At 37.2% G+C, this 14,294-nt stretch overlaps 1 protein-coding gene across 1 annotated transcript; it reads right to left on the bottom strand.

The window, feature by feature from the left end:
* Window positions 1-298: 298 nt before the first annotated feature.
* Spink13 (serine peptidase inhibitor Kazal type 13) lies at window positions 299-7,840 on the bottom strand. The gene is made up of 4 exons (XM_052201359.1): window positions 7,762-7,840; window positions 1,372-1,409; window positions 596-723; window positions 299-347 (listed from the first exon to the last, which is right to left on the bottom strand). The coding sequence occupies exons 1-4, from the start codon at window positions 7,838-7,840 to the stop codon at window positions 299-301; spliced, it is 294 nt and encodes a 97-aa protein (XP_052057319.1).
* Between the last annotated feature and the right edge of the window lie 6,454 nt (window positions 7,841-14,294).

Here is a 14,294-nt window from a genome sequence, read left to right as displayed (position 1 = left end):
AGAATATAAAAAGAAAGGTGAAGGCACCCATACCACCACATTAGAAAGGCTGAGAACCACTGCTTTAACTGACAGTCCACAGAAATGAATAGCAATCATTTTCTTTATGAAGATGTTTATTTGCAAAAATAGGACTTTTTTCTCACATTTTTAATCCATGTTTTTCCATTTGGCTTGAAATTTGGGTATGACACAGGGGTGCATGAAATTGGTAAATTAAACATCTCAAATTCCCAAAGAAATGAATCCCAGAATAAACAAATGTAAGAGTAAACAAATGAAGGTTTTTCATTAACCACTATTCACACTTTCCATATTTGACAAACTCGATATGAGGTCCAAACTCCCTGAAGAAAAGAGACAGAAAGTTAGTTCCTTAAAGAAAGTGGACACTTTTTAAGTGTGCTTTCATACCTTCTAAATAAAATCCTAAAGTGAGGGGATGCTTATACAATTTCACGAAGCTCATCCTCTCCATACCTAACACATCCCTGCTGGATGATTTGATTGCTCAAGATATGTCTTGAGATTTTTCAACAGTTTTTAGTATGTTGGCCCATTATAGAAAAAAATAACTATGCCAGGTTGAACTTACCACCGATCAATGCAAAAGAAGCACTCATTCTTGTAGGTCAAGCCATTGGTAGCACAAACATAAGCTTTCACATCTGGACAATTTGCTTCATAATCAGGGTCTATTGGGTAATACATTTTGCATGGGGGCTGGAAACAGAAACATCACAGGAATGGAGTTTATTTTTCCCACATTTATCAGCTACCTTTCACCTCTAACTCACACAGAAATAATATTAACTTCTACTAATTTAATGTTGAAGAATTTCCTGTCTTCTGGACTTTCATAGGGTGGGTTTTCGTTTCTTTTCCTTGCGTTGTCTAATGTGTCTCATAATCACTTGAATGATAATCATCAATAAAATTCCTGCTGAACTACAAGTGCAAAGTTTTCCTTTGACCTTGTCTCAACTCCAGTATGTTATTGTGTAAGAAGTTAATGGGTATAATATTTATGTGTTTGTTTGTGAACTTAGGACAGGGCTTTCATGTAGTTGGTAAGAATGAGGAATGCCTATTGAGAGGAGGAATTAGTGAGGTTTGGTTGTTATTTTACTAAGTTCTCAGCTGTATCTATTCATTGTGTGTTAATTGACTATAATATTTACTAACATATGTTCGTGTGTTATTGGAATTGTGTTATATGGGAGGAGGTCTGGGCTGCAGAGGTAAGGTGCTCTTCCAACCTAGGCCATGTGAAAATCTGTCAAGGTTCTTCACACCTCTAGAGTTTTAGACACCTTTGAGTAGAGTGATCAGATTAGAAGGAGAATCTAGAACTGAGGAATTCAAGTTTACCTTAGGCCAGTTAGAAAAGTTATGTGATCTGATAAGTGCTGTCAACAGAGAACAAACATCATGGGTTAGAAGAAATAGTGCATGATAGAATATGATCTCACCCACCAGTCACTCATTTTCATAAAGCTATATAAACCAATTTATTGCAACAGAATTTGCATACCATATTCCCTTGTGGACAACCCTGACCATCTGTCTGTCTGTCTGCCTTTCTGTCCATCTATCTACTTATTTATTTATCCTGTATCTGACTTTCACAGCTCATACTTCATTTACACATTTGCTGCCTCACCGAGAAAAGAGCGCTGGCCAGTAAGCTTTCTTTTTATACAATTACGATAATTACATGCATTTTCAGGCTTCTATTAAATTACGTATGATATGGAAATAGTGTATTACCACAGGCCCTGCTAAGATGCTAACTTAACATGGCACATTGTTGCTAAGCAAACAGAATGAGCACCCTGGCTTTCAGGAGACTGATTGACTCTTCGAGCTGTTCTCTGTGCCTACAGGTAGAGAACAGCTGTGGAAGAAAAAAGTGAAGATGTGACTTACTATAACTCTGTTTCTATCTCAAGTGGTTTAAAACACCATAGAATATTTTAATTAGGGGTAATATCCCTAAGTTACAAGGTAATCTTCAGAATTTAGGACTGGAAGTATAACTCACTAATGGAGTATTTACACAACAAGTAAAATGCTCTGGACTCATTATCTGCATGCAGAAAATCAAAATACTACAAACCTAAATTCAAAGAAATAGAATAAAATAATGAAAAATTAGTTTCAGAGATTCCAATATACATGCCCATATAACTCATGCACACACATACCCACTAAAGATACAGAAACAAAAAATCTATAAAAGATATTCAATTTAAATCCATTGTATGAGTTTATTTAAAATTATACTAAAAAGCCACTTCTCACCTATTATGTTAACTGCTGAGAAAGAGGCATTTTCATTCTTCAATGGTGATGATGCAAAAGCATTCATTTATGAAGGGAAATTTGTCAATATTGAACAAAATTACACTTGATTTTTCCATCTCTCCCAATTCAATGAATTTCTTCTGAAAATAAATCTTCATCTACATAAAAACTCATATGCATAAGATTACTTATTGAGGCACCATTTGCTGTTACACACTGAGCAAATGAACCACTCAAACAAAACAGTTGCCAAATGGTTTGCTGTGCCCACTCGGTGAAATTCTATCTAACTGAACAATAGAAAGGAAAACCCCTGAGAACTATGATCCTGTGGACTTCCAAGATGCACCACAGTTTGGGAAAAGTAAGTTGTAAACAGATATCTATAGCGTGCTATTGCCAGAAAGCAGCGAGAGGGTAACCATGTGTAACTAGTCTTTGGATAAAAAATATAGGAAGCCCAGAGAATTGAAAACATATACAAATAAGATGATGTATGATTACAGCAGAAAGAAAAATGGAACTGGGCAATGTTATCTCTTTGAATGTAACTTTTTGTTCATCTGCCTTTCCTTAAAAATAATCTCAAATTGAAGTTGGCTTGGGAAGCTACAGCACCTATTGCATGAGCCCTGGGACCGAGTTAGATCCCCAGAGTGCACAGTAGAGGGACAGAGCTGATTCAGGAAAGTATTTCTCTGACCTGCACACATTTACAAGGCACCTCACACACATACACTGCCTACAAACACTCTACACTATACAAACATTCACACACAAAACAATGACAGTTAATGACTTAAACACTAAACCCTTGGGTGAGCTGAAAAACTCCCCACAGGAAAGTTGATAACATCTTCAGGCAGTTAGTATATGGGAAACTCTTGACAAGGAACTTAACATATAGGTAAGAACTTCAGTTAGAATTTATAGATTTGGGGATGCAGAAAACTGACCTACAGATGGAATTTTCCACCTCCAAAGTTCCCCTTTTCTGCTCTGTAAAACTTCAAGCCTCCTGTGTCTTGGTGCAGTCCCTTTTTTCACAGACAGCTGCTTTTTATTGTTCTAATAAAGGTGAACCTGCCTCTGTAGAGGTTGACATCCTTTTTCATTAAGTAAGTAAGTAAGTAAGTAAGTAAGTAAGTAAGTAAGTAAGTAAGTCGTTAACTTTTTGAGACTGGGTCTCTCTATATAGGTCTAGCTATCCTGGAACTCACTATGTAGAAAAGGCTGGCCTTGAACTCATAGAAATTATTCTGCCTTTTTCTTTAAAGTGCTTTAATTAAAGGGCTGTTTAATTATGCCTGACATCCTCTTTTTGAAATTTTCAAGTTACCTTAATCAATATTCATCTAACAACTATAATAAAGATATTAAAGTACAATTAAAAAACAGAATAATTATTTTAAAATAGATTTTATGTTTTTTTTTTCCTTCATGGGGAAGCATATTGTTTAGTTTTCAAGAATCAGAAGACTTTTTAGAATAATTTCCTTTGCTGGTGAAAAATTTTTCTAACACGATCCATTACATATTTACTTACTTGCTCAAATTTAGAACTGGCATGAAATAGCTTTTTTATCTTCAATGAAAAAGAACTCCACAAATTTGATGTCAATATTGTCCTAGTTTCATGTCTGTCACTAACAAATATACTGTCCTCCCAGCACCCCACTCCCTGAACAAAAACACTTTGGGAAGAAAGGCTTTGGTTCAATCACAATTCCAAGATTTAGTTGAGACATCAAGGTAGGAAATCAAACAGTGCAGTCACATCACATCGACAATCAAAATCAGATGAAGAATAAGTGCATCCTTACCTTGCCTTGCTCTTGGCAGGCTTTCTCATTCTCTCAGGATGCCTTTCCTAGAGAATGGTGCCGCCCACAGTGGGCTGGGTCTTCTCATGTCAGTTAGAAATCAAGACATGCCCCTGGCAGACCTGATGTAACCAGTTCCTCATGAAGACAATCTTCCCAGGTGATTCTATGTGTCAAGTTAATACTTAAAACTGCTGACCAGTAGTACAGATATGTATATAAGTTTTCTTTAGAATAAATATTATGTCACTAAAACGCTATATTCAAGGATGATTTGGGTTAGTTTCATTATGTCCATTTTAGTCAGAATATAGTTCTCTTGAAAATTGGCTTTTCTTGCTATTTCCATTTGTTTTCACTTTTATGGTGTTTTCTTGATTTCATTAGATTAAAACATCTTTATTCATCTATTTATTTATGTGCTTACTTAAAGTTATAAATATATCAATTTCTCTTTATGTGTATGCATGTCTGCATGCGTATATTTGTGCTTATAAATATGTCAAACTGTGCATGTGGATATCAGAATTAGAGAAGTCAATTCTCTCCTTCCATCATGGGTCCTGGGAATCTAACTCAAGTCATCAGACTTGGTAGCAAGCATCATTGCCCCCAAGCCATGTGGGCAGCTTTCATGCTACTTCTAATCATTTATTTACTTACCTGGAACACATATGCAGCAAAACACATGTAAAGGGCAGAGGACAAGTTGCAGGACTCAGTTCTGCTACCTCGTGAGTTAAGGGGTTTGAACTCAGTTCATCAGGCATGGAATCAAAAATCCTTATCTAACGAGCAATCTCATTACCACAACCCCCAAGGCCATCATTAGATGTTCCTTATATGTGAGACATAATATATGTAAAAAAAAAAAAGAATGTAGAAATTAGCAGAGCATTTTGCTGTCATGGGACTAGATAAATAATGAAAGTGGATAAAAACCCAAAGATCCACACAACCATGAAGAAGTACATTTTCAATCCTGTGGTAAAGAAAGGCCATCTTTTCAACAAGTGATACTGAGAAAATTAAGTACCAGTATAGAAAAAAAATGAAACTGTTAACTATATATTTCATAATATAGAAAAACTAACTCAGTGTAAATTCCAAAGGTAAATAAAGTTTAATACAATAAAAATTCCTGAATGAAACAATAAAGACAAACACTAGTGATCTTAAAGAAGCAAAGTTTGCCTATATGATGGACCCAAAGCATAAAAGTCTATGAAAAAAACTGACTTCATCAAATTTCAAAGCTTTTATTTCTTGAAAGTCACTGAAGAAGACTCTATAGACTAGCCGCTGACTGGTAAACATTTCCAAAAAAAAATCTCCCTGGCTGGGGACTTGCAATCTAGACCATGTGTGAGCTCCTAAAAACTAGAATTAAACACCCAACAGGTTTGTCATCAGTGGCCCAATGAGAATGTCCAATAAGTTCATGAGTGTACTCAACACCACTGTTCACTGGAGAGAGACAAACTAAATTGCAGCGGGTGCCCATACATGCATCTTGGCATAGTAGAAAGTAGGACAGGGAAAGAAAGATTTAATAAAAAAAAATAACCCATTGTATTCATGTATAAAATTCTGAAACGATAAAAATAAATTTAAAAATCATTTTATAGATAGGGTTGGTAATAAGAAGTAAAATGAAGGTCATCTTTCCAAATAAGTAATGAGTCTGGCCAGTCTAAGTGCTTCTGAGAAAAGAGTTTAGTGAGTCTATAAAGAGCTTAAGTATCCATATTTCATGATTTGATTATTCCACTCTTAGACATTTATCCAACAGAGATAACAACCCATGTGCTCAGGCCCATGACATCTGTGTTCACGGCACTTCAATATGAGAATAACCCAGGTGTCCACCAATGGGTAAATGAATGAAAAGAGCATAGCATGCCCCAGTGGAGTGTTATTGATGAATATGCCCCAATTCAAAGCTTAAGACACTAGATTTAAAAATAATAGGTTGTACCTAGTTTTGCAGAAGAATGATACTGTCAAAGTGTAATTGGATGTGGGGTATGTTCAGGCGCTGAGTGTGGAAGGAGAAAAAGCTAAATAAATCATGGATTCTCTTGCAAATGAGGGTTATGTTCATTGTCTTGACTATAGTCATGGTTGTCACAAGCATATAATATTTAAAGATTTATCAGTAATCTAGATTTTTGCATCAATATATTTATAGTGCTTACTAGTTATACTCAATAGAATTTATCGAACCAAGGATTGTGACTATTCCAGTTCTATTTAACTCAGGCTCATTATAAATAACGAAAGGTATTGCAGAAGTCCCATACAGAGCAGAGCAGTTAACTGTTATCAACTGCATTTCTTAAACATTTAGTTATTTATTGTGTATAATGTGTGGGCACACATGCTACAAAATGTATGTGAATGTATAAGGACAATTTTGTAGGGTTTGTTCTCTTCTTCCTCCTCTATGTGGCTTCTGTGGATGGAACTCAGGTTGTCAGCCTTTTGCAGTACCCATCATTACCCGCTGAGCCTTCTTGCTGACCCAGCAGTGCATTTTAACATTTGGTTGTTGAACATTCCTATGTATTTTTTGTATAATGAGGAACTAGGGTTTAGAAAATTGGCGCCCTATACTATAGAATCGGTCTCTCTAATTTGTAATTTATTTGTAAGTGTATTACTCATTTGCTATTGCTGTTTTATTGAAATTTTCATAAATTTAGTCACTCCAAATAACATAGATGTGCTGCCTTGGAGTTCTGAAGGTAATAAGTGTTAAAACCAAGCTGTGTGGGGGCTGCATTCTTGGCTTGAATCTGTATATGTGTGTGTGTGTGTGTGTGTATACACATACATATTCATATACATATCATATACATATGCATATACCTATACATACATATTTGCTTCCATGAGGCAGTGGAATCCTCTGAACTGTTACTTTGAATCAGGCTCACCTCTGTTAACATTTTCACCTCTTATTCTTCAACTCTGGTCCTCTGCCTCTGCCTTCTGTGAATCCTTGTGATTATAATAATCCCAACTGAATACTAAAAGCATAGTCAATATCCTTACCTCAAACACATCCACAAAATCTTTTTGGCCATGGGAAAAAACATATTTATGGGTTCCAATAAGTAAATATTATACATTGTGGGGGCCATTGTGGTTTTGCTGAGAGCAGGCATATGACCTTTGTCTTTAAGTCACTAATTTTTATTGCCCAGTTACTCAGACACTCAGCAACATCAGTCTTGAAGATGCCTTTGTTCTTTGTTGGTGTTTCCCCCACTGTCATATTTCAAAGAAAAAATTAATTCCATGTGGAAATGCACAATCTTTTCTAGGAAAAGACATCACATTCACACAATGCATTACTTAGAATGGGAACATTACAGTGTTCTGTGTACTGGAAGCCTTGGTTTGGTTCCAAACTTATTGCTTAGAAGAATCTACAATGCAGAAAATGAAGCTGAATTTGCCTCTTAGGAGACGACATTTTAATGGTATGGAATTTGGACGAGCAAGCTCAACATTTCATATTTCAGAAAATCACTCCATATCCAAAGTAAAACAGCAACAACAACAACAACCCGCTTTTTCTCTACAGCTTTAAGAAAATCCAATTTTCATCTACAAGATCACTCACCTGAAAAAGTAATATGTGCCCAAGTTGAAAGTATGAGGGAGAATATGATCCTATGGGGCCAGCAGCCACTTCTTGTCATGGCTTCTGTGATGATGACTAGGAAACGCCTGTTAGTTTATTCCCAGTCAACCTTACAAGTAACTTTTTCAACAGAAAAGACCCATTTGCCCTCAAAGATGCTGTATCAACACACTGTTGGCCAAGGTGGTCTCACACAGGCTGTAGGCACTTAAGGCTTCAGAGAGCATCTGTGCTCTAAAGAATAGGAGAACTATACCAATACTCAATCAATCAATCAACCTCTTCTTTCCTCATCCCCTCCTTCCCACCTCTGTCTGTCTGTCTGTCTGACTGATTGACTGACTGATTTACTCTCTCTTTGTGCCAGAAATGACATCCTGTGTAGAATAGAAATTAGGCTCAAGACTTTTCAGGTCTGTATTGCCAGCTTAAGCCTTTGTCCATTCCATCTAGTAGCCAATGGGATGTAAAGAAACGAGTGAGGCTTACAATATGGGAAGCTCTTCTATTTTCATGTGTAGAGGAAACAAAAGGAAGATCTTGAAAGCCAAAGCAAACAAAACTAACCATGACAGCCATAGAACAGAAAGGTGGACCTCTGAGAGAAAGAAGGAACAAGGACTGTGACTAAGAATAGAGGAAGCAAAGAGACGTTACCTGGATAAACTGTTGTTAGCCTGAAGTGTTAGTTAGTACCAAGAGGAGCTGGCTAGGGACTTGGGAAGCCACAGGGGGGGTTCCCTACTCAGCTGTGTGCCCACTAACTTGGCATGAGTTTCCTTTCATGGCAGTTTCTGGTTTGATCCCTTTTCAAGCCGCCTCCTCTGATGCTTCACGCCTCAGTGGGCAAGGACACATCCTGAGGTTCCGTGCTGTGCTTTCTGGTTATGAGAAATAGGGGACACAAACATCTTAAATATCTGTTTGTAAAGTAGATTGACGACCTGTGGCATTCCAGACTATTTGGTAAATGTTCTTGCCAGATCCCAGATTGGACCCACTCTTCCCACATTTCTTTGCCTTTACTTGTTAAAAGTTTTACCTATTTCGTATTTAAGTTTTGATGTTTTCCCTCCTCTGATGACCTAGGAAGCTATAATATTCTTCTAATTAATAATCTTTCTAGTGCCACCCTCTGATTTCTATATGTGCTGTCCTTGACTATACCACAAAATAGACAATCCAAAAAATTGATTATTTGAAACAATCACCTCATACTTGACTACATCCTGGACCTGTGGAAGTCACAGGGCCTGACACAGTCCCTTGATGAGTCCATCAACCTTTTGAGATCTTGCTATATTTTTTTCTCCCTTCTACATTGAAGTAAATTTAACTCTGATTTTTTTTCAGACCTTAATTGTGATAGCTAGAAAAGAAATCTTCAGGCTGAACTTTGCAATCATTAGAGATACCTCTCATTTAATGTGACATTGCTACTGTGCTACCAGCCACATCTTATTTTCTTTCTTTTCTCCATCCCATCTGCATTGCTCTGAAGAAAATATATCACCTTTTCCTCGTTGAATGAACAAACACAAGGATACCCTACTCCTCTCTCACAAAATTCTGGAAATGATGTCACTAAGTTTTTCACTTCTACTGACAGCCTCCACCACATACTAGTTAGCTTAGGAACCTCATAGTTCACTGACCCACCCTCCCACTCTTTTTTCCACTTTTTCCTATTATTTCTTTGAGAGTTTTGAACTTCAAATAATACATTTTGATAATATTTGTTTTTTTCCACCAACTCTTCCCAAATCTACCTTATTTCCCATCTAACGTCCATTTTTCAACCCTTCAAGACAAAGTCATACTGTCCAAATATTCCTAGACTTGTGGTCTTCCCCTGAAATATGGTTGGCTTCCCCTGAAATATGGCTGCACTATTAGAAGAAAAGCTATATCTCCTGCTATCAGTTAACAATAGCCATTTTTGCCATGGCTAGGGGTGGGACTGTGTGCCCAGCATCACTCCCCATGCTATTATTTGGCCTTGCCCAGCTTTTGTGTATTCTGTAGAATCATGGTGAGTTCATATGTATAGTTTGTTCTCCTGCATCCAAAAATGTTCCCTTTTAGTCATCCATCATTTTTTTTTTCTGCCCTGTCTGTGGATATGTTACCCAGGCAGTAAAAGAAGGAAATTTGGAGTATCTATGTTCTCTTTAGGGTTGAAAATTCTGTGGTCCCCTATTTTTTATTCTTTGCACTCCATTCTTGTGAGTCTCTGTGTTAATAACATCTATTGCAAATAGAAGTTTCTTGTATCAATGTTAAAAGATTCACTGATGTATAGGTATAATAATATGTCATTAGGAGTAAATTTAACACTATATCCATTTAGCAGTATAATAGTAATAGGTTCTCCCTTAGGGCTGATAACCTGTCTAGCCACAGGTTCTTGGTCTAGTATTTGTGCTACATATGGATCTTACGTTGTAGAGTGGGATATAAATCAAGTTAGAAATTTATGGTTACTCCCATGATGCTCTTGCCACTATTGCATCAGTGGTCATGTCTTGTCAAACCCCATTCATTGCTGTAGCTAACCAAGTTTACAGAAGGATATGATTGATGAATACTTCTTTTTTTCTGGTAGCTTGTATAGCACCTTCTGATACCATTAAAGCTATCTTGTAGGGATGAAGCTTCCAGGCTTAATTTTACCTTGTACTTATGAGTCAAGTAGGTGGTATCTTCAACAAGGATAACTAAGAGCAATAACAACATAATACCCCGTTGTCAGGAGCCAAACTGACTTTACTTATGATTAGAGTCCATTTTAAAGATAGGCTTAGGTTTTGACTTCTCCTCAGCTACAGACCTTGGAGAGATCAGGTGGTCAATGGTCACTGTGCCCTCCCAGAAGAAGTAAACATCTTACAGCTGCCAGAGATTCACCTTGGTAGAATGCCCAGGCTATATGGAAAATTCCATTTGCCTTATTTCTTCCTTGCCTGTTTAAGTTCCCTGAGAAAATATAGTTTTGGGGGCCTTGAACAAAGTTGGACTTGGCCTTGTTCTTTGCATCTCCTGACTCTATTTCTCTGCCCTTCACTCCTAGGGTCCCCTGTCGAAAACCCCCGCAGGCTGGGGACCCTGTAATGTTTTTAGGGGAGTGGTTGATAGGACCTCGTTGACCAATGAGTCCAAAAGAAATAACCCATTCTTGGCACCAGGCTTGTTAAATGATAGCTTCTGTTGTCCAGAACAGGGCATTATAACAGGTTTCAATATTAAAGGTCTTTAGTGTTATTTATCCCTTGTCATACCCCCTCCTCCTCCACCTTCTACTCCCACCTCAGTTTAACTCTTCTTATTCCATTATTTATTCTTTTACCTTTAATACCAATGCTTTATAACTCCCCTACCTTGAAAGTTTCTCTCATGGCCCCTTATTAACCCTGACCTCTGTGAACACTTCAAATCAAACAAACATATCTAAAGATTCAAAATTAGCATCATCAGATGAGAGAATCTATGTTCATCTTCTTCGATCTGGGTCACCTCACGCTGAATGCTTCCAAATCCATCCAATGAACTATGAATTTCATAATTCATTTTTGACAGTTGGATAACATTCCATCATGTAAATATACCACATCTCATTATTCATCTACAAGTTAATGGATATGTATACTTTTAATTTATTGGTTATTATGAGTAGAGAAACAATGAATTATGTATGGATGGGTATTTTATAGCAGAATATGGAGTTCTTTGGGTATATACCCAAGAGTAGTATAGCTGGGTCATGTGGTAGGTCTAATTCTACCTTTTGTGGAATCTCTACACTGGATTCCATAAGGGTGGCACCAGTTTGATTTCCATCATCAATAACTATATACTCCCCCTTCCCCACATTTTTGCCAACATTTGTTATCATTTGTGGCTTTGACCTCTGCCTTTTGTACTGGCTGGTTTTGTGTGTCAACTTGACACAAGCTGGAGTTATCACAGAGAAAGGAGCCTCCCTTGAGGAAATCCCTCCATGAGATCCAGCTGTAAGGCATTTTCTCAATTAGCAATCAAGGGTGGGAGGGCTCATTGTGGGTGGTGCCATCCCTGGGCTGGTAGTTCTGAGTTCTATAAGAAAGCAAGCTGAGCAAGCCAGGGGAAGCAAGCCACTAACAAACATCCTTCCAAACGAACATCAACTCCTGCCTCCAAGTTCCTGCCCTGTGTGAGTTCCTGTCCTGACTTCGTTTGGTGATGAACAACAATGTAATGAACAACAAAAGTGTAAGCTGGATAAACCTTTTCCTCTCCAAACTTGCTTCTTGGTCATGATGTTTTGTGGAGAAACAAAACCCTGACTAAGACACCTTTATTATTGGGATAAGAAGGGAAATCAACGTGGATTTAATTTGTACAGGTTTATCTCATTCTCTAGATGGTCTCTTAGGGCAAGTGTTCTTTGCTATACAGAAGCCTTTTAGTATCCTGAAGTCCCATTTATCAGTTGTTAGTACTAATGCACTTTGGGGGGGGGGGGGGCGTCTGTTTCAGAAAGTTCCTTCTTTTTTCTATAAGGTCATATATATTACCTATGTATTTTTTCTTTATCTCTTTCAGGGTATCAGGTTTTATGTATTTGGAGCTGAGTTTTGGACAGTGTGTAAAATAGGGATAGAGTTTTATCCATCTCCATCAGGGCCATTTGTTGAAGATACTATTTTTTCCAATGTATATTGTTAGTCTATTTGTCAAAAGTCAAATGGCTATAGGAGTATGTGGTTTGTTTTTTTTTTTTTTTTTTTTGAACACTGTGAACACACTTCCCATGGAGCATGTGGATGTGACAGGTGAAGGGAAGATCAAGATTAATCTTTCAGTCATTTTTTTTTTATTTGATATAATTTTTTATTTACATTTCAAATGATTTCCCCTTTTCTAGCCCCCGACTCCCCGAAAGTCCAGTAAGCCCCCTTCTCTTCCCCTGTCCTCCCACCCACCCCTTCCCACTTCCCCATTCTGGTTTTGCCTTATACTGCTACACTGGGTCTTTCCAGAACAAGGGGCCACTCCTCCTTTCTTCTTGTACCTCATTTGATGTGTGGGTTATGTTTTGGGTATTCCAGTTTTCTAGGTTAATATCCACTTATTAGTGAGTGCATATCATGATTCATCTTTTGAGTCTGGGTTACCTCACTTAGTATGATGTTCTCTAGCTCCATCCATTTGCCTAAGAATTTCATGAATTCATTGTTTCTAATGGCTGAATTGCATCCTAAGTTTGATGAGAAATGTATCAACTCTGAAGACTGATACCATTTTCACTATAGTAATTATACTACTCCATGAACATAGTATGTGTTTCTTTCTTTGGATATCTATTTCAATTTCATTATTCAGTATATTAAAATTTTTATTTTATAAGTCTTTTACTTTGTGTATATATATATATATATATATATATATATATATATATATATATATATTCCAGGACGTTACTTTTCAGGCTACTGTGAATGGTATTTCCCCCTTGATTTCCTCCTTGATGTCTTTACCATTTCCTTCTTAGTGTCTTTGCCATTTGTGTACAGGAAGGCTACTGATTTTTGTGTGTTATTTTTGAATCCTGCTTGTTGATTGTATTTACCAGGTGTAAAATTCTATAGACTGTTTTGTGTGTGGAATCATATAATCTGAAAATAACAATACTTTGCCTTTTTTCTATTTTAAAGTTATTTATTTTTTTAAGATTATAATATAATCACATCATTTCCTCCTTCCTTCCTCCCCCTCCAAATCGTCTCATGTACCTCTCCTTGGTCTTTCTCAAATGCATGGCTTCTTCTTTTATTAATTACTGTTACAAACATAAACCGCCCCCATCACCCCCACTCCCATGTTCACTGATGTTGCTTAAGCTTTATGGGTATAGCTTCAGAGACTTCTGGGACATAGTCTCACAACAAACTCCCTTTTCTTATGGCTCTTACAATATTTCCGGCTCCTTCTTCTGCTATGATTTCTGAGTGTAGGTGAGGGAGTTTTATTGTAGATGTGTAGTCTAAAAACTATGGTGTCCCTTTTCCCCAGAGTCATTGGCCACTGACCCAGAAGGACTGGGAACAGAGTAAACAAACGAGGTTTAGGACTCCCCAGGAGGAATAACAGAATTATCTCTGGGATCAGCTTTGGGGAGACATTAACTTTGGGGTAGAAATTTCCAGGAAGGCTAAGGTAATGACGCCTCATTAGCATGGGGAGGGATGCCTGAAATTTCAGGTACTTTCCAGTTCCAAACATTTGCCTAAGAACTTCCTGAATTCATTGTTTTTAATTGCGGAGTAGTATTCTATTGTGTAAATATACCACATTTTCTGTATCCATTCCTCCATTGAAGGACATCTGGGTTCTTTCCAGATTCTGGCTATTATAAATAAGACTACAATGAATTCATGAAGTTCTTAGGCAAATGGTTGGAACTGGAAAATATCATCCTAAGAGAGGTGACCCAATCACAAAAGAATACACATGGAATGAAATCACTGATAAGT

Source organism: Apodemus sylvaticus, chromosome 13 (genome assembly GCF_947179515.1).
Source record: "Apodemus sylvaticus chromosome 13, mApoSyl1.1, whole genome shotgun sequence".
Classification (NCBI taxonomy): Eukaryota; Metazoa; Chordata; class Mammalia; order Rodentia; family Muridae; genus Apodemus; species Apodemus sylvaticus.
The sequence above is the reverse complement of the archived record's forward strand: the minus strand, read 5'-3'. Positions and strand labels throughout refer to the sequence as shown.

Bases quoted from the DNA above. Each gene is read 5' to 3' on its own strand.
- Spink13 (XM_052201359.1), bottom strand. From the start codon at position 7,840: ATGACAAGAAGTGGCTGCTGGCCCCATAGGATCATATTCTCCCTCATA. The intron at 1,410-7,761 runs GTGAGTGATCTT...CTCTGTTGACAG, and splicing joins GGCACATATTACTTTTTCAG to CACTTATCAGATCACATAAC. The intron at 348-595 runs GTAAGTTCAACC...TCTTTTCTTCAG, and splicing joins TTCTTTTGCATTGATCGGTG to GGAGTTTGGACCTCATATCG.